Here is a 19,713-nt window from a genome sequence, read left to right as displayed (position 1 = left end):
CAGGCTGAGTAGTGCGGCTGGCAGAGGCCTTCATTCTGCAGGGAGTCTGGAAACTCCAGGGCAGGAGTCCGAGAACCTGGTTGGCCAGGGTACAATCCTGGGTTCTTAGTGTTCAGGGGTCATGGAGGTTTGGATAGTGGGTTTTTGTACTAAAGGAAATGCCTGTATCGACAAGCGGCCTCACCCCATCAGCACAAGGGAAAATTGAAGTACTGGCTTCACAAAGAGGCAAAAATATTGCCAAGAGCATCGTAGAAAAGATACATTTAATCATAAAAATGTGTAGATCAAAGGAACAATGGATTTATCTCCAGTGAAAAGGACCTATATTTGCTGACAGGCTGGTCTTTGAATAAGCAGTGGAATGTGTTATTTTACTGAATGGGACCAAAAAAAAAAAAAAAAACCTGAAAAGATTTATTAGCTCCTCTTTTCTTGACTAGAATAGGTTTCCTATGTATCGTTAGTTACTTTATCATGAATAACGTGTCGTGTCATCTTGTGCCTATTAATCACCCTTTCCTCGCAACCCACTGTACGAATAATTAGATGAAATTGGTGGCGGACCATCGCTTCCCTATTCATCTTCTTGAGCCCGTGTCAGTGGAACATTCAAACGTTACCATTTACTCTTCAGTGTGTGTTTCTAAAGAAAGTTAGAAATTTGGGGGCATCGGTATTTGGCAAGCAAAGCCCTTGTCTTACATCAAGGGAAGTCACAGATGGCGAGGCGCATGACGCCAAGGGGCTGTCATTGCTGAGAGACCCACATCCGGTGACACGGCAGCTTCGGAGCCAGATGCAGCGTGGGTGTTCTCGTAAGCCTTGGAAACCACGTGTCCATCAAGGGTCTCCTGGTCGCTCTGCCGTGTGTTGTCCCTCCAAGACCTGGTGGTTTCATTTTGTGACCTCAGTCACTTTCAGGTGCGGTCTCCCCAGGTCCACGTAGTTACTTCTGGTCACTCTGACTCCTGCGTCACCCATCTGAAGCAGAGACAGCCGTGTGGCTATCACTCAGCTCCTGGGTTGGAGGCCACATGCAGCCGCACTGTGCTCTGAATGACTCATGCTGCCTCCCAGCTAACTGAACACGCGGATGGGGGGAGTGTCTCAATGCGGAAGGATCTGCTTCGTTAGGTGCAGAAAGTTGACCATTTAGCCTCATGCAAAGGATGAAGGGACAGAGGTCACCCGATCATTTGTCTCTATCGTGGTGTAATTGTAATTCTGCATGGTTATGATGACATTTGTGATCTATTGCAGGAACATCAGGAGAACATTCTGGGTCACACCATGCAAAGTGTGATTGCGTTGCTCAACAATCTGGTGGCCTGCAAAGATTCAAATATGAAGCTACTTTATGAACAAGGTAAATGCTTCTTAGAATTCCTTTTGAGACTCTTGGTTTTGCCTATTGTTCTTGTTTTTGCCTATTTGTTATTTTCCTCATCATACGTAGCAGGGAGTCAAGAAGTGCTGTTTAAAGTTGACGAATCAGGGGCGGCTGAGTGGCTCAGTTGGTTAAGCATCTGAGTTCGCCTCGGTCATGATATCAACGGTCGTGTGATTGAGCCCCACGTCGGGCTCCGTGCTGAGTGTGGAGCCTGCTTAAGATTCTCTCTCGCTTTCTTTCCCTCTGCCCCCTCCCCTACTGGCATGCTTGCTCTCCCTCTCTAAATAAATAAAATAAGTTAAGTCTAGATATGTATGCAACCCCTGGGGTACATTTTTGTCAGGTGCGGCTCCTTGAATTTTGGTCCTCTCGAACTTGAAGACCTGTGAGCTAAGGACACATGTTACTGCTGTGCCACATTTCTAGACTGTAACGAGGAGACGTAGCAAGAAGGACCATCAGAGGAACTCTCATTTAAAAGGGCAAAGTAAAGGTAGATAACAGTCACTGATCCATAACAATGTTGAAATCTTGGGGGACACATTTCCTCAGCCCTCATTGTTCCAAAAGGAAAAAAATACTCCCGTGCTTTGAGAATAGTTTGCCCTGGGAATGGTTCTCTGTGGCTCTTGCCTCTAACTTCTGAATCCTTGTTCTTTTCCCATAAGAGTGGCCCATACTCGTAGCTGAGTAAGACTCTAAGCCTGATTCTTCCCTGTTGAAGTTTGGGACCCTGCAACTGTTTTTCATTCTAAAAGGAATTATCCCTGGTCTCCTCAGTCCAAACCGGTGGTGCTTCTTTCAATGTAAGTCTAGCAAAAGCTTTGTTAGTTTCTTGTAAATTTTTTTCTGGTTTCATTGAGAAATAATTGATACAACATCACTGTATAGGTTTAAGCAGTATGGCGTGATGATTCGGTTTACATATATTGTGCAGTGATTACCACAATAGGTTTAGCTAACGTCCATCTTCTCCTATAGATACAATAAAAAGAAAAGAAAGAAAAACTGGGAATACTTTTTCCTTATAATGAGAACTGTTAGGATTTGCTCTTAACAGTTTTCCTATATATTATGTAGCAATGCTAACCGTCATCTTATGTTGTATATTACAGCCCTAGAACTTATTTATTTTTACAACCGGGGGCTTGTACCTTTTGACCACCTTTCTCCTTTTCCTCTGTTTCTGGTAACCACAAGTCTGATCTCTTTTTCTGTGAGTTCGGTGGTGATAGTTTAGATTCCACATATAAGTGAGATCGTACAGTATTTGTCTTTGTCTTTCTGACTTATTTCACAAAGCATAATGCTTTCAGGGTTTAACCATGTTGTTACCAATGGTAGGTTTTCCTTTTCTATGGCCAAATAATATTCCATTATGTGTATACATACACACCCTTCCTTCTTTATCCATTGATTGCTTGATGGACACTTAGTTTGTTTTCATGTCTGGCTACTGCAAATAATGCTTCTGTGAACATGCAGGTGCAGGTAGCTTTCTGAGTTAGTGTTTTTGTTTCCTTTGGGTGTATTCCCAGAAGTGGAATTACTGGATCATATGATAGCTCTTTGTTTTTTGTTTGTTTCTTTTGTTTGTCTGTTTGTTTTGAGGATCCTCCATACTGTTTTCCATAGTATGGGAAGGCTGCACCAATTTACATTCCTGCCAACAGTGCGCAAGGGTCCTTTTCCTCATCCATGCCAGCATCTGTTACTGCTGGCCTTATCAGTGGTGGCCGTTCTAACAGGCATAAGGTGATACTGCATTGTGGTTTTAATTTGCATTTTTCTAATGACTCGTGATGTTAGGCATCTTTTCAGGTACCAGTTGGCCTTTTGTGTATATTCTTTGGAGAAGTGTGTGTTCAGGTAGGTCCTTTACCCGTTTTTTAATTGGGTTACTTTTTTTGCTACTGCGTCATATGATGTCTTTTTTTAAAATTTCATGTAAATCCAAGTTAATTAATTAACATGTAGTGTAATATTGGTTTCAGAAGTAGAATTGAGTGTTTCATCACATACATATAATACCCAGTGCTCATCCCAACCGTTTGATTTCTTGGTGTATTTTGGATTTTAGCCCCTTGTCAGATACATGGTTTGCAAATACTTTTTCTCATTCCATAGGTTGTTTTTTTACTTTCTTGATGGGTTCTTTGGTGTACAGAAGGTTTTTAGTTGGATGTCATCCCACTTGTTTATTTTTTCTGTTCGTTGCCTGTGTTTTAAGCATCACATCCAAAAAGTCATTATCAAGATGCATGTCAAGAAGTTTTACTCCTATATTTTTTTTCTAGGGCTTTCATGGTTTCAAGTCTTAAATTTAAGTATCTAATCCATTTTGATTTAATTTTCATGAGTGGTGTAAAATATAGGTCCAATTTCATTCTATCTGTTCTCCACTCAGTATTCTTAGTTCCCTTGTCAGATATTAGTTGACTGTATGTGCTTGGATTTATTTCTGGGCTTCTGATTCTGTTCCATTGGTCTCTTTGTGTTTGTGCCAGCACCATAGTGTTTTGATGACCATAGATTTATATTCTAGATTGAAAGTAGGAACTGTGATGCCTCCTGCTTTTTTCTTCTTTCTCAGGATTTCTTTGGGTATTCGGGGTCTTTTGTGGCTCCATCTGGGTTTTAGGAATGTTTTTTCTACTTCTGTAAAAAATGTCATTGTCATCTTGATAGGGATTCCATTGAATATCTAGATGGCTTTTGGTATTTTTGACATTTTAGCAATATTCTTCCAATCCATGGACATATCATACTTTCCCATTTCTTCCTTTCTTCTTTGATTTCTTTCATTAGTGTGTTGTATTTTTCAGAATAGACATCCTTCACTTCTTTACTTACATTTATTCCTAAGATTTTGTTGTGTTTGATGCTGTTGGAACTGGGATTGATTTCTTCGTTTTTCAGAAAATTCATTGATAGCATACAGAAATGCTATTGATTTTTTTGTTAATTTTGTATCCTGCAACTTCACTGAATTTACTGATTAGATCTAACCATTTTTGGTTGAGTCTTTAGAGTTTCTTTATTTAAAATGACATCATCTCATAGGGGTACTTGTACCCTAGTGTTTGTAGCAGCCCTTTCCACAATAGCCAGATTATGGAAAGAGCCTAAATGTCCATCAGCTGATGAATGGGTAAAGAAGTTGTGGTTTATATATACAATGGAATACTACTTGGCAATGAGAAAGAATGAAATCTGGCCTTTTGTAGCAGCGTGGATGGAACTGGAGAGTGTTATGCTAAGTGCAATAAGTCATACAGAGAAAGACAGATACCATATGTTTTCACTCTTATGTGGATCCTGAGAAACTTAACAGAAGACCAAGGGGGAGGGGAAGGGGGAAAAAAAGGGAGGGAGGCAAACCATAAGAGACTCTTAAAAATTGAGAGTAAACTGAGGGTTGATGGGGGGAGAGAGGGGAAAGTAGGTGATGAGCATTAAGGCAGGCACCTGTTGGGATGAGCACTGGGTGTTGTATGGAAACCAATTTGACAATAAATTTCATATTAAAAAAAATAAAACGACATCATCAACAAATAGACAGTTTTGCTTCTTTGTTTACAGTTCCTTTTACGTGCCTTTATAAAGACTTTTATTTTTTTTCGTGCCTGATTGTTCTGGCGAGGACTTCTTGTACTATGTTGAACAGAAATGTTGAGAGTAGCCTTTTTTTCCTGACCTTAGAGGAAAAGCTTTCAGTCTTTCGCAATTGAGGCTAATGTTAAAGTGTAGACTTGTCATATTTGGCCTTTATTATGTTAGGGTATGTTCTTTATGCCTAATTTTTAGATTTTATCATGAATGGACATTGAATTTTATCAAATGCTTTTTCTGTGTCTAGTAAGATGATCATATGATTCTTTCCTTTCTTTCTATTAATGTGACATATCACATTGATTTTGCATATGTTGAAGCATTCTTGAATCCCAGGGATAAATCCCACTTATTCGTGGTGAATGATCCTTTGCTGTGCTGCTGACTTTGGGTTGCTAATGTTTTGTTGATAATTTTTGCATCTATATTCATCAGGGATATTGGCCTGCAGTTTTCTTTCTTAGTAGTGTCCTTTTGTGGTTTCTAGTAACAGGATAAATGCTGGCTTTGTAAAAACGAGTTCAGGAACATTTCCTACTCTTAAATTTTTTTGGAAGAGTTTGAGAATAATTGGTATTCTTGTTCAAATGTTTGGTAAAAGTCACCAGTGAAGCCATCTCGTCCTGGGCTTTTCTTTGTTGGGAAGTTTTGCTTACTGATTCAATCTTCTTACTAGTAATCTGTCTGTTCAGATTTTCTATTTTTTGCTTGAGTCAGTCTTGGTAAGTTGTACATTTCTAGGAATTTTTTCATTTCTTATAAGTTGTCCAATTTGTTGGTGTGTAGTTGTTTATAGTAGCCTCTTAATCATGTTTTGAATTTCTGTGGTGTCCATTGTAATGTTTCCTTTTTCATTTATAATTTTGTTGATTTGAGACCTTTCTCTCTCTCTCTCTCTCTCTCTCTCTCTCTGATTAACCTAGTGAGGGTTTTTCAGTTTTGTTTACCTGTTCAAAGAACCAACTCTTAGTTTGATTAATCTTTTCTTTTTCTGTTTTCTGTTTCATTTATTTATGTTCTAATCTTTCTGTTAACTTTGGGCTCAGTTCTTTTTCTTAAAATTGAAGCACAGTTGCGTTTCAGATGTACAACATAGTGATTCTCTAAGTCTGTACGTTATGCTGTGCTCACCGCAAGTGTAGCTACGATCTGTCATCATACAATGCCATTGCATTACAGTTGGTTTGTCTTTTTCTAGCTCCTTCAGGTGTAGATTCAGGGTGTTCATTTGGGCTCTTCTTAATGTAGGCATTATTGCTCTGAACTTCCCTCTTAGAACTACTTTTGCTGCATCCTTCAAGTTCTGATATGCTCTGTTTCCATTTCCATCTGTCTCAAGCTTTGTTTTATTTATTTTTTAAAAGTTTACTTGTTTATTTTGAGAGAGAGCACACACAGCAGGGGAGGGGCAGAGAGAGAAGGGGAGAGGGAATCCCAAGCAGGCTCTGTGCTCATACCATGGAAACTGATGTGTGGCTTGATCCCGTGAACTGTGAAATCATGACACGAGCCGAAACCAAGAGTCAGCTGCTTAACCGACTGAGCCACCCAGGCGCCCCAAACTTTGTTTTAATCTCATGTTTAATGTCTTCTTTAACCCATGTTGTTCATGAGAGTGTTTAATTTCCACGTATTTGTGAGTTTTCCAGTTTTCCTATTGGTACTGATTTCTAGTTTCATGCCATTGTGTCAGAGAAGATACTTGATATGATTTCAGTCTTTTAAAATTTGCTACGACTTGTTTTGTGGCCTAATGTATGGTCTGTCTTAGAACATGTTCAGTGTGCACTCGAAAAGAATGTGGGGGTGCCTGGGTGGCTCAAGCGTCCGACTCTTGGTTTGGGCTTGGGTCATGATCTCATGGTTCATGAGTTCAAGCCCCACATTGGGCTCTGCACTGACAATGTGGAGCCTGCTTGGGATTCTCTCTCTCTCTTTCTCTGTCTCTCTCTGCCCCTCCCCTGCTCTTGCACGTGCACACACACACACACACACACTCTCTCTCTCAAGATACATGAATAAACTTAAAAAATAAAGTGACTAAAAATGTATATCCTGCTGTTGTTGGGTAGAATTCTCTATGTATGTCTGTTAGCTCCATTTGGTCTCTAGTGTTGTTCAAATCTGCTGTTTCCTTGTAGATTGTCTGTCTGGTTGATTTATCCTTTGTTGAGAGTAGAGTATTAAACTCCCCAACTATTACTGTATAACTGTTATTTCTCCTTTTACATCAGTTAGTCTTTGCTTATATATTTAGGAACTCCAATGTTCAGCACATAAATATTTATAATTGGTATGTTTTCATGTACTGACCTCTTTATTATCATATAATGATCTTTTGTCTCTGGTCATTTTTAGCTGAAAGTCCATTTTGTTTGACATAAGTATATCTACCCCTGCTTTTTTTTTTTTTTGGTTACCATTTTCTTGAAATGTTTCTTTCATCCCCTCACTCTCAGTGAAGACTCTTCACATATTGTTGGATCTTGTTTTGTTTTGTTTTTTAATTCATTTAGCCCTTCTGTGTCCTTTCATTAGAGAATTTAATTTGTTTGCTTAAAGAAATTATTGATAGGTAGGGATTTACTGTTGCCATTTTGTTGATTGTTTCTGGTTGGATTATAGATTCATTGTTCTTTAACCTGTTTTTGTTTTTGTTTTTTGTTTTGTTTTGTTTTGTTTTGTTTTTTTTTTTGAGTTTTGATGTCCTGATACCATATGTTTTGACTTTTTTGGCATGTTATTTATGTAATTACTATGGGATTTTTTCTTTTTGTTACATTGAGGCTTATGTAAAATATTTTAAGCTTGTAACACCCCTATTTTAAGCTGATAACAACTTCAGTTGAGTTTTTAAACTTGACACTTGTACCTCTCTCTCTTACATTTTAGGTTATTGCTGTTACAATTTAGATGGTTTTTTTAATTATGTAATTAAGAACAACAGATTATTGTAGTTATGGTTACTTTGAATACCTTTGTTGTCTTAAAACTTGTAAACTAGAGTATTATTCACCACTGTTACGTATTGTAGAATCTAGCTCTGACTGTATACTTACACTTACCAGTGAGATTTACAGGATCTTTTTGTATTTTTATGATGGTATTTGGTATTCTTTTACTTCCACTCAAAGAACTTCCTTTAGCATTTGTTATAATGCATTTCTAATGGTAATGAACTTCTACTTTCGTTTATTTAGGAAAGTCTTTGTTCCTCCTTCATTTCTAAAAGACAGTTTCACTGGGTATAGAACTCTTGGTTTATAGTTAATCTCTTTCAATATTTTAAATATGCCATCCCTTTCTCTTCTTGTCTGAAAGTTTCTGTTAAGAAACTTGGCAGGAATTTTGTGGGGGTCCCCATGTATGTAACCTTCTTTCTTTTCTCTTGCTGCTTTTAAAATTCTTTCTTTGTTTATCACTTCTGACAACTTGATTATAATGTGTCTCAGTGTAACTCTGTTCAGGTTCAACCTCTTTAGGGTCCTTTGGACCTCATGCATCTAGATGTCCATTCCTCTCCCCAGTTTCTGGAAGTTTTCAGCAATTATTGCATTAAATATACTTTCTCTTCTCATTCTGGAATCTCCATAATGTGAATATTTTTTCTTTTATTGTGTCCCCATAATTCCTGTAGGCTTTCTTTATTCTTTCATCGTTTTTTCTTTTTGCTTCTTTGACTATATAATCACCTTTCCTCCAGGTCATTGGTTCCTTCTTCTGTATTGGTGAGTCTACTCTGAAAACACTATTGAATTCATCAATTTAGTTACTTTTCAACTCGGGGATTTGTTTGTTTTTTGATGGTTGCTATTTCCTTATTGAATTTCTTGTTTTGTTGATGCATTGTTTTTCTAATTCATTTCCTTGCTGTGTTTTCTTGTTCACTGAGCTTCTTTAAAAGATTTTCCTGAATTCTTTGTCTTGACAGTGCATAGATCTCAATTTTGGGGGGGCCAGTTATTGGAGCTTTGTTAGTTTCCTTTGATGGTGTCCTATTTGCCAGACTTTTTATGATCCTTATTCCTTGGGTTAATGTCCACGCATTTGAGCAATCAAGATCCTCTTCCAGACTTTGCAAGTTTCCTTTGGCAGAGATGGCTCTTCACCAGTCAGCTCAGCTTGGGTTTCTGGGTGTGTTTGCTGGAAATGTCCTTGGGCAAGTGGGATGGGCTGTTTTTGTCTGTTTTGGAGGTGAGGCAACTATTTGTCCTCGGGGATGGAAGAGATGTGCCACTGGCATGGAACAGTTGGATAGGATTTCAGGCTCTGTTCCCTATGTGAGTGAGGCTGCGGGATGGGCTCCATGGTTGGTTGGATTCTCCGATTAGGCTTTCTAGATGGTCAAGACTGGGTATTTTATTCAGTAGGAGATTGAGGCTATGAATTAGCTTCCCTGCCCTGGCAGGACAGCAGGATGGTATCCAGCACCCGTGTAGTTCATTATTTGGGGATCTGAATCAGGTGAGAGTGTACTGAATTCCCTTGTCGGGTGAGGCTGCCAGTTTTGCTCTGCAGATGGGCAAAGCCATGGGCTGTGCTCGGTGTTTATGTGCCACTGTACTTTGGGTTATGGAGTGGGCTCTACCGTTGCCTGTGTGTTCGGGGTAGATTGGCTGAAGGCCGTAATTCAGCAATCAGCAGGGCTACGAATGACACTGCCTGCCTGGGAACATTAGGAGAAACAACTCTCGAGCTGCTAAAGCTCTTTGTTGACCTAAGTCAAGCCAGCTTGCACCCTGAGTTCTCCGACTGAACAGGGCCACTGGGCTTGGTCTGCAAACTATTGGCTCTGCTTGCCCACCTCTTGGATCAAGTGCTACTGGGCTCACAGCTTCGAGGATGTGTCACCAGCCCACCTGGTCCAATGGGGCCAAATAACACCCTGCACGGTGCGTGGAGCTACGTGGCTGCTCCCTTGCCTGGACAAGATATAAAGGCGCCACTCCAGGTTACCCTCAGTTTCCCGAGTAGCCCCCTTAGTTGAGAGAGGCCAAGAGTTACCCTCAGCCGTGGTGGTGAATGAATCCTCCGCTTGTATGTAGCACAGGAATACTCCATGCCCCGTACTGGCTTTGCTCTGCAGATGATCAGCTCTGCTTCCTCAACTGCCTTTGGCTCAAGTGTCACTGGGTCGCACTGCTTCCACTCGTCACCAGCCCTTCTAGTCAGATTGTGCTGGAAGTTACTCCCCATAGCGGGTAAGGCCGTGATTCAGCCCCTTGCCTGGGCCTGGGCGAACCGGGCGCTAGGGATGGCAAAACTCGTTTGAAGATCCAAATCAGACGGATCCGCACTGTGCAGTGAGTTCCCTGGTCACGGTGCACCCCCAGCTGGAATGTACAGATGAGTAAAGCTGTTCGTTGATATTACTATTTGGGCACCACAGATACAAACTCAGTCTGCCCAGGTGCCTGTGCTGGGTGTTAGAAGCCCTTCCCTGCTTCACCGGTAGTCAGATGTCCAGTGATTGAGCCCCGCAGACTCCCCCTGCGATCCCTGTGGTGCAAGATCAGACTAGGGTCTCCTGCAAAGCAACTCAAAACTTTGGTCCCTGTGGGTTCATTTTCCCATTAGCGGAATTGAAGAGACCTTTCCCGGGGGTGCTGCCATGGCCTGGGGGAGGGGCAATATGGTCACCACGTGGCTGTTTCTCTTACTCTTCTAGTGTGGTCCGTCTCGTTCTCTGTGGTAACAGGGGTGGACTTCAGCCTTACGTCTATGTTCAAGGATTCTCTCAGTGGTGTCTCGTTCTTGAATAGTTGTTTCTTGTCGTGAAGGGAGTAAAGTCAGGAACCGTCTCTATCACCGTCTTGGTGACGTCACTTGGTTTCCTGTACATCTTACTGATATTTGTTTCATTGAACAAAAAGCCCACCCATGAATCCCTTCAGAACATTCTAACTTTGGACCGAGAATTAGGAGACTACAAAATAGTGCTGGTAAGATTCTTAGCAGCCCTGTTGGCTGGTTGAGGGAGTCGTTAAGGAGTCAGATGTCTGAATTTGAGAATAGAGAGACTGTAGGTCCTGGCTCGTAAAAATGTGGAGTTATGTGGCTGAGGCGAGATGAAGGACAACATGCTCGAGGAGAGGCACTTAGGGAACTGAGAGATCAGGTATGGAAGGATTGGTTATGAGGTGACCTCTGTGGCTACAGAGATACTGCATGCGGTGGACCGTTAGAGCCAGAGCACCTGAAGAAGCCCAGGCAGATTTGCCAGGAAGCTAGTGACGCTGAAGTGTCAAGGGCCCTCTGTTACAGAGGGGCAATTTTACATTCGTAATGTTTTCCTCTTCTAGTCTGTCCCCAGCCGCAACCATGGAAGCTTCAGTTCTCCTGATTCCTGGCCCCATTCCAGGCTTTGTGGAGTGAACTGGAAATCACAAAAGTAATTGTGGCAAGAGTAGTGTTAGTTAACGCTAATAATATTAGTGATGTTAGTGTTAATACTGTGCTCAGGGAATGAGCGGAAGTGAATAAGTGGTCTGAGGGTGATGGCAGTTGGGAGAGAAGAAGCAGGCGGTGGAGACCGTTGATCTGAGATTAGGAAACTGTTGCCCACCAGCTGTCTGCTTGCTTTTACAAATAAAGTTTTGTTGGGACATAGACACGTCCCTTCATTTACATGTATCTTTGGCTAGATTTGTTTTATAATGGCACCGTCGAGTAGTCTGTGTTGAGACACAGACTGTGTGACCCATAAAGCCTGAAACATTTACTATTATGGCCTTTTAAGAAAAAGCTTTGCCAGCCTTCGGTCTAGAAGCAGCTGTACGGAACAAGACAGCACCACCTAGAAATGTGTAGAAGGACGCGGACAATTTGAGGGCTTTTGCTAACGACTGTGAGTTCCACGTGTCACAGTGGAAGGGGCTCCGGTTGCAAATGGTAGACAGTTGCCTCTGAAGGATGATGTGCAGAATCGACTTTCTGTTTTGACTGCAGGAGAAGGTGGGTGAACGACTGTGGTCATAAGCCGCGGTGGCAGATGAGGTAGGGATCGTGGGCGTGGTGAGTCCACGTGGTCTTAAGGCCGAGGAGCCGCAAGGTCAGGCCGCAAGGATGGCGGGGTGAGGAAGGGTGGTGGGTTCCAAGAGTACAGGGTTTGGGAACTCCTTGCCGGCCCCTTCTATTAGAGGGTAGAAGGGAAGAGAGGTGGGGAGGCTCCTGCGGCCTGCAGAACAGTCTGCCTCCAGGCTCTAGAGATGAGCACAAGGTCCGATTTTCCTTCATGCTCTGCTGCTTCTCAGACCCCTTGGTTACTAACTGTGCAGACTGATTTTCCCAAAGCTGGGTAAGATCCGATGCATGTTTGCAAACCCAGAGCGTGTTAAGATTCACTGGAGTGTGGCCGCGCGAAGAGTCATTGGTGACCTGCCACTCTCTGGCCTTGAATGTAAGTGGTTGGTTTGAATTAGGTCTTCCCGTTAATCTTTATTTTGGATAAATTCTGGCTCAGTCACTCGTTTATATATTTATTACAGTTCCCACAGAATTAAGTTCCCTCTTCCAAACAGAGAGCTATTTCCAACATTGATACTTGAAAAGTCACCTGCATATAAGTGCACTGTAAGGTAGAGGAGGAAATGAGTATTCTTGCTTTCGAGTGCTTCATAACAGTGCTGTGTTAGGCCGGCGTGAACTGAGTTTCGTCCTCAGACAATGCACTAACAGCGCTGAGAGGTCTCTGGAGGGTCTGCTCCCCCCGTGCTCTCCTGTATCAAGTCCTCTGACGGATCAAGCATGTGGAACAACGTGGACATTGATGATTCTGAGTTGAAAAGCGAGAAGAGTTGGCCTCCAAAGGGGAAGAACTTTTTAGAAAAACTAAACCAATTAATTTCATTTACATGTTCCTTTTTTATGTACATAGAAAGGCAGTAAGCGAGTGACTCCATATCCGAAGTCTCAGAGAGCACTTGCATTGAGGGTAGGATAGGGTTTTAAGTGATCTGATCCATGGCATCTCAGACTCAATGAGGTACGGGAGGTGGTATATGGGAAGGCTTCAGTACGGTGCCCACCGCCTCTCAGGCCGAAAAGCGCACAGACTGGTAAAGAGAGTCGCCATCCCACCAGCACGAAACCCGCATTACGCAATTCAGGTTTTTTGCTTAACCGCTTTCAGTTTTAAACGAACCATTTAGGGCGAGAATTATAAAACAAAGTAAGACCTTGTGTTTACATTTGAAAAATATCAGAGTTATTAACATTTTAAAACTGGCTGCTGGCCTGTCCCTGTGCGATGACCTTTCAGTAATGGATATTAATTCCAGCTCAGTTTCACCAGCAGAGAAATGTCAGGAAAATGTATTTACGTGACACACTGCCGCAGCCAGAAAACAGTAGCGCCTCTGAAAGAAACATTTGAAGAAGTTAGGTTTGTCTCTGCTGGTTTGTGCTAATGTCAAATCAAAATACTCCTTTCTTACCAGGGTTATTATAAAACTCCCTGAATTGGCGTTTACTTATGAGACCGGGAAGTCACTGAGAGTTGCTTGGGCTTTGCACGGGTACTTGAAAGCTATCTTAGATTCTTTTTCTTTTATGAATGAGATTCAAAATTAGGCTGTACAGTAGAGGTTGGCAAACATCTGCAAAGGACCAGATAGCAAATGTTGTAGGCCTGTAGGCTGTATGGTCTTTGTCAGTACTATGGGTGCAAGAAAGCACCCATAGAGAATCCATGAATGAATGAACATGACCTTGCTTCAGTGAAATTTTATTTCCAAAATGAGGTGGCCAGCCCACTGGCCATGGCTTTCCAACCTCTGTTAAACAGTAACTAACTCAAACTATATCAAAAGTACTCTTAAGTTTTTACAAGTCAACATATTTGTAAAAGTTAGTTATTAAATTTTGATTCAAGTTAGGAAATAACAACACAAAGAAATAACAGGAAGTTGCGTATAAATTCATATGTGCAGGAAGAGCCTGCTGCCTTTATAGTGGTATGAAGATACATGAGGAAGAGCAGAAATTTGCCTAAAGGGGTTAATCTAAAAATGATAATTAATAAATCTCATTGTGTCAATTAGCCGTTGCTAGATAATAAACCACCCCCAGGCTGAGTCACTTAAAATAAGCCACTTATTTTCTCACCATTCTGTGGGTTGGCAGCATGGGCTGGGCTCACTTGTCTGCCTGGATCCTCCGTGGGGCCTCTCATCCTCCAGGGGGGCTCCCCTGGTCTTCTTCACACGGTAGCCACCTTCAACAAGAGCCCGTATGAGAGCTGCGAGGCCCCTCAGAAATGTCGTGCCCCTTCCGTCACACGCTGTTGGTGGAGGGAAATCACGAAGCCAGGCTGGTTCAGGAGCTGAGAAAAGAGACTCCGCCTCTTGATAACAGGAGCTGCAAAGAGTCCTTGGCCATCTTTAACCCAGTTCGGTTACCTAGACATTTAGAAGCAGAACTTCACATGGCCCCACAACTGGTGCACTAGGGGTCGGCAGACTGTTCTGGAAGAGCCAGACAGTATATACCTTAGGCTTGGTGGCCACAGACTCGGGCAGCTACTCAGCTCCACTCCTGGAGCTCCAAAACAACCGTAGGCCATACATAAAGGAATGAGTGTGAGTGTATTTCAGTAAAAACTTATTTACAAAAACAGAGAATTTGAACCCCTGATCTGGTTCCTTCAGTCCTGGTGCCAGGCATTGTTCAAGTGTGAGGAACACAGCAATGAACAAAACCGACAGAAATCTCTGCCCTCGTGGAACTTAGGTTCCGGTGGAGGAAATGAACAGCAAACCAAATAAACGAACGAGAGGGTGATGTTAGATGGCATTAGATGTTACAGGGTGACGAGTACTGAGGAAAAAGTAAAAGGACGAAGGGATTAGGAAATGTCTGGATGGATGTGGGATGGAAAACCCTACCTTGGGTAGCCAAAAGCCTCACTTTGAGGGTGATTGTTAAGTGAGGATGTGAAAGAACTGAAGAAGCAGATCCCTGGGGCGGGGGGCGGTGGGCAGATTGGACACGAAGAGGGCGCGTGCCTGGCATGTCAGACGAACAGCAGGAGGCCGAGTGGCTGCAGTCCTGGGAAGGCTGGTAGGCACAGTGGGATGCTGGGATGATGGTAGGCACATCAGAACCGGCTGGTATGTCAGGGTGCACGAGGTTATTATTTTTGTCAAAAGCTATTGAAAGCTTTAAAATCATCTGGAAACTTGTGGTAGACTGCAATTCAGTTTTAATGGAGGATTGGGTAATTGGTTGGTAGACTACCCTACCTACCTACCTACCTACCTACCTACCTACCTTGACTAACTTGTAAAGGTTAGACCATTGGTTTGGGTGAAGCTAATGATAATTCAGGTTAAAAAAAAATCCTTCAGTGACTCAGCTCCTACCCAGGGCTGGGATCTCTTATTGGCTGTCACCTTGAGAGATTACTGCATGAATGCCTCTGGCATTAGAAAACCTCTTTTTTTTTTTTTTTTTATTCACAAAGCAGCGTACTCCATCTTTGAAAAAATCCTAATTATTAGAAAGTGTTTCTTTATATTGAGCTGAAACTGGCTTCTCTCTTAATTTCTACCCTACTTGATTCTTGTTTCCCCCTTTGGAGCTACTTAGACAACACTTGTTATTTTAGTTACCTACAGGGGGAATAAAGTACCTTACCCTGTTGAGTGTGTGAGTAGAGTTTAGACTACAGTGATATCACAATTTGTGTTTTATAATATCTTATCGTTTAAGATGCCAGAGATATTTCGTTCATTTTTTTCAGCTGTTAAGAGACATATTTATTTCTCTGCTGCCCTCTGTTAATAGCATCCCTTGTGAACATCTCTTTCAAAATACGTAGTGTTCCTTGATTTCGACATTCATTTTACTTCATCAACTGAGAATTTATTCGGTTATACCAATTTATCCTAAACGGTGTTTATTTTCAAGTTCTGTTGGCTGTTGTCGGTTTACAAACCACCCCATAAATCAGTGAACTGAATCAAAAATCCTATTATTTTGACTCGTGTCTCTAAGCTGACTGGCGCCCAGCTCTAGGCTAAGCTGTGAAAACTTGGCATGAACAGATTGCCTAAGTAGCATCAACTCTAATGGACCCCGATGGGCTCTTGTAGGGTTCTCTTTAGTTCTGGACACAGTCCGGCTGACCCTAAGTGCATTAATGGCCATAGTCAATGCCACAAAAATAAACCTATTAGTCTTTCAGGACACAGAGGTCCCAGGGTGACCCACTGACTGCCGTGGCCTAATTTCCTTAGTGGCCCCAAGCATTTCACCTCAGTTTTCTGAACCCCCATCTTTCTAAATGCCCTGTTGTACCTCACAGCAGTTTCTGTGCCCTCATGCCTACAGACTCCATCATGTGGGAGGAAAGACTGATTTTAAGGATTGATATTTTAAAGTTTCTCAAGACAATTATAGAAAATACTTTTTTGTATTTAGTGAAATTTCGGTTGTTTAAACTGTAGTTTTAAAAATTGAGATCGAATTCCTACGCCGCAAAATTCAACATGTTTAAGTTCCTAATTCATTGGTTTCAGTATTGTCACAAGGCTGTGTAACTATTTCCACGGTATAATTCCAGAACATTGTCATGACTTCAAAAAAACAAAACAAAACAAAACAAAACAAAAAACAGACCAAAACCCATGTATCCCTTCCATTTGTTCCCTTTTACTTCTTCTCCCAATCCCATGGAAACAACCAATCTGCTCTCTTTATGGATTTGCTTCTTCTGGACATTTTATATAAATGGAATCACACAATATGATATGTGGCCTTTGTTTGATTTCTTTCCCTTAACATAATGTATAAATTCTAATGTTTAAAAAAGGCACAAATAATCGAGTTTAAAATATTGTTACCCAAGAAACTTGTACATATTTAAATAACAATTTCGTTACGTATTTGAATTTTACTTTCTTCTTACTATCTTGATATCACTAAAACTTTGCATTAACAAATTGCCCCCATTTGCTTCAGAGAGTGTTTAAACATGTCTACCTAAATCTGAAGTAAATTCCCATGTGAAAAGCAAGTTTAATTCAGTAGCTTTCCTCCGTAAGAAATTATTCTCATGTTAAATGAGGAAAATGGCATTGTATGAGTGAGTGTAACGTGAAAACACTCTCAAAAAAGTTGAATTTTAACTGAACATAGAATGGGCCTTGCTTAAATTGGCATGAAATTATTTGTGAGGATACTGTTACCAAACCTTTTCTAAGAGTAGTATAAGGTGGACGCCAGATGGGCTTTTCTTTGTTCAAAGATGCGTTCACCTCTCTTCTTTGTCAAGCTAGTATTTGGATAAAGACAGACTTGTAATAAAACTTGAGACAACAAGGATCCCAGCTTAAATGTTAGGCTATAACTTTTTCTTGGACAAGAACACACCGCAGGCTTAGTTTTCAAAGCCGCATGTGGGGATGAGATAAAACTAAGTGTCTGGAAAATCTTTAACTGAGCTCAATCTCTACAGGTCAGTATTTTTCTTTAGTGGAATCGTGAGGTACGTCATAAGATTCCAAAGTGTGTCTTTTCTTGGCTTGCCACTCACACTAGCCGATAGTTTACTGAATGAATCAGCAGAAAAGCCAGTATTCTCCCCTTTCCCCCATTTTCTTGGTTTCCTACTTTGCAAAGTTGCTGTAATAATATTTATCTAGGTACTCTGCAGGTGAATGAATTGTTGCAGACTTTGAAACCCCCTCAGAAAGGATGCTGTAATTAACAAAACACTCCCTAACAAGAAAGCTATAAAATGGATTCTTTATATATATACATGTCTGTATCTATAAGTTTCCATTAACAAATCCAAGCATACAATTAGACTTAGGTTCTAACAGAAAACCATGAAAACTATTGACCTGCGAAGGCGGGGTTTTGGAGAAAGTGGTTTCAGGATATAGGAGTTATTAGCTTGGACTGTGCTTCTTGAGGGCATGTCTGCCTATGAGCTGTGGCCAGTCTCCTGTCTTATCACGTTATTTATATGTCCGACTCTGAGACGGAGTGCGTTACTTGAGTTTTTCTTCCATGAAATGAAAAACCTAGAGATCTGGAGTTCCAACACCCTATTCTGTCCTCACAGTGGGACCATGAAATTGGTTTTCTCGTTGATAAAGTAGAGCTTAAATCTTCTTTGCAGGGTTGGTAAGATTTAAATGAGATCATGTGTGTAAAGCACTTGACAAATAACGGAGCCCCAACAAATAGTAGCTATTTTTATTACTACTGTTTTGGTGTCGTGCTTGGTAAGTAATAACTAATTGCTAGGTGAACGACAGATTTTATTTTTTTAGGGCCTTTTGTATGTTTCTGGATAATGTAACAGGGGAAAAAAGCCACTTAATTTTACTCCCACATCCCCAAGTCCATATAGAACAGAAGCCCAACTCCATCTTCAGTGAAGAAAACACACCAGAACCTGCAAAACTTCAAGCCAAGACCTTTGAGGTACACCTGCCAGATACTGTGAATTCTGTACAAAGATGAGCGATATACACCCCATGAGACTTTGATCAAGGTCTATATCTTCTCCAGGTAAATGCCACAGCCTTGAAAGACATATCTCATAAGTCCTTGATTGGAATGACAAGATACAGGCCGGCCACGTGGTGGTCTCCCTATAGTGATAACTGTTCAGAACCACAGGGACATTAGGAAACCCACGGGAAATGGGGGGCTGCAAGGGAGACCATGCTCATGTGCCATTTTTGTCATCTCTGAACTTGCCTTCGAGGCGAAGGCAGCAACCTTAGGAAATGTGTTACGGAGGGCCTCTGGCTGGAACTTATGTCCATAGTGGCTTAGCCACTGGTCTGTTGAATGTTGAAGAGATACATGTGGAAGGCTGCGGACTGATCCCACTCATGCTGGCCCTGTCCCTCCCCGTAGTTGCTCAGCAGGTACCTGTTATTTTTCAAAGATGAATAATTGTCAGGAAGGAACCGTCCATAAAAAATGGAAGAAAGGAACCTAAGTGAAAGGTTGAGAAAGGACAGACATTTCGAGAGAAACAGAATCCACGTTTTTTAAGTCTGAGAGATTTAAACAGGCTCACTTCCGAAGAAGGAGCAAGGAGAGACGTGGGGGTCAGAGGAGACACGAGACAGAGAAGGAAAGGAACTGCAAACTGGAAGAGCTTGGGAAGAAACGGAAGAGGAGAACCTTCTATTGTGATACTGCACGCTCTGTGTCACAGATGTGAAAGCCACACCAGACACTGCAAAAAACCAAGTCAGTACAACTGAAAGTACCATCAGGTAGCAAATAGCCTATTTTTTGTGTCCTGTTTTTCGTGTAGCAATAGCCAGAATGATCATTTCAGGGGCAGATCTTCTATTGCTCCCTGCACTAACTCTCTACTGTTTCTAGGAGCAAGAATGGAATCATTAACATAGCACACAGCCCCTATTCCTACTTCATCTCAAGCCACTTTTCCCTCTGCTGTCGGTGCTTTGGCCTCATTCACTTTATCTCAACTGATGTCATGTTCTTTCCACCCCACACCTTCCCGTGTACCATTCCCCATCCTTCTTGCCTCGTTACTGCCTTCAGAGTTCAGTTCAAACACCATTTTCTCAAGGAAGCCTTTGTTGATACCCCATGTTCTCCTCCATTGTGCTTATCACAGCTTTAATGAAAATACAAATTAGTCGGTTAATTGCTTAACGTCCAAGTCCTCTGTCAGAGCGAAATCCCTATGAAGTTCAGAACCTGCCTGTTCC

The 19,713-nt window shown here is 41.6% G+C and overlaps 1 protein-coding gene across 1 annotated transcript in view; it reads left to right on the top strand.

Annotated features, from left to right (window-relative positions):
- ULK4 (unc-51 like kinase 4) overlaps positions 1-19,713 on the top strand; it is a 566,226-nt gene that overhangs the window by 319,337 nt on the left and 227,176 nt on the right. Inside the window, exon 28 of the mRNA XM_047099606.1 lies at positions 1,264-1,369. Coding sequence (XP_046955562.1) covers positions 1,264-1,369 — 106 coding nt within the window. The remainder of the gene's footprint in view (positions 1-1,263; positions 1,370-19,713) is intronic.

The sequence above is a fragment of the Lynx rufus genome, unplaced genomic scaffold (assembly GCF_022079265.1).
Source record: "Lynx rufus isolate CCGP_SWC_20201006 ecotype Redwood Valley unplaced genomic scaffold, mLynRuf1.p SCAF_5, whole genome shotgun sequence".
NCBI lineage: Eukaryota > Metazoa > Chordata > Mammalia > Carnivora > Felidae > Lynx > Lynx rufus.
Note: the sequence above shows the minus strand (reverse complement) of the source record. Positions and strands in the feature narration are given on the sequence as shown.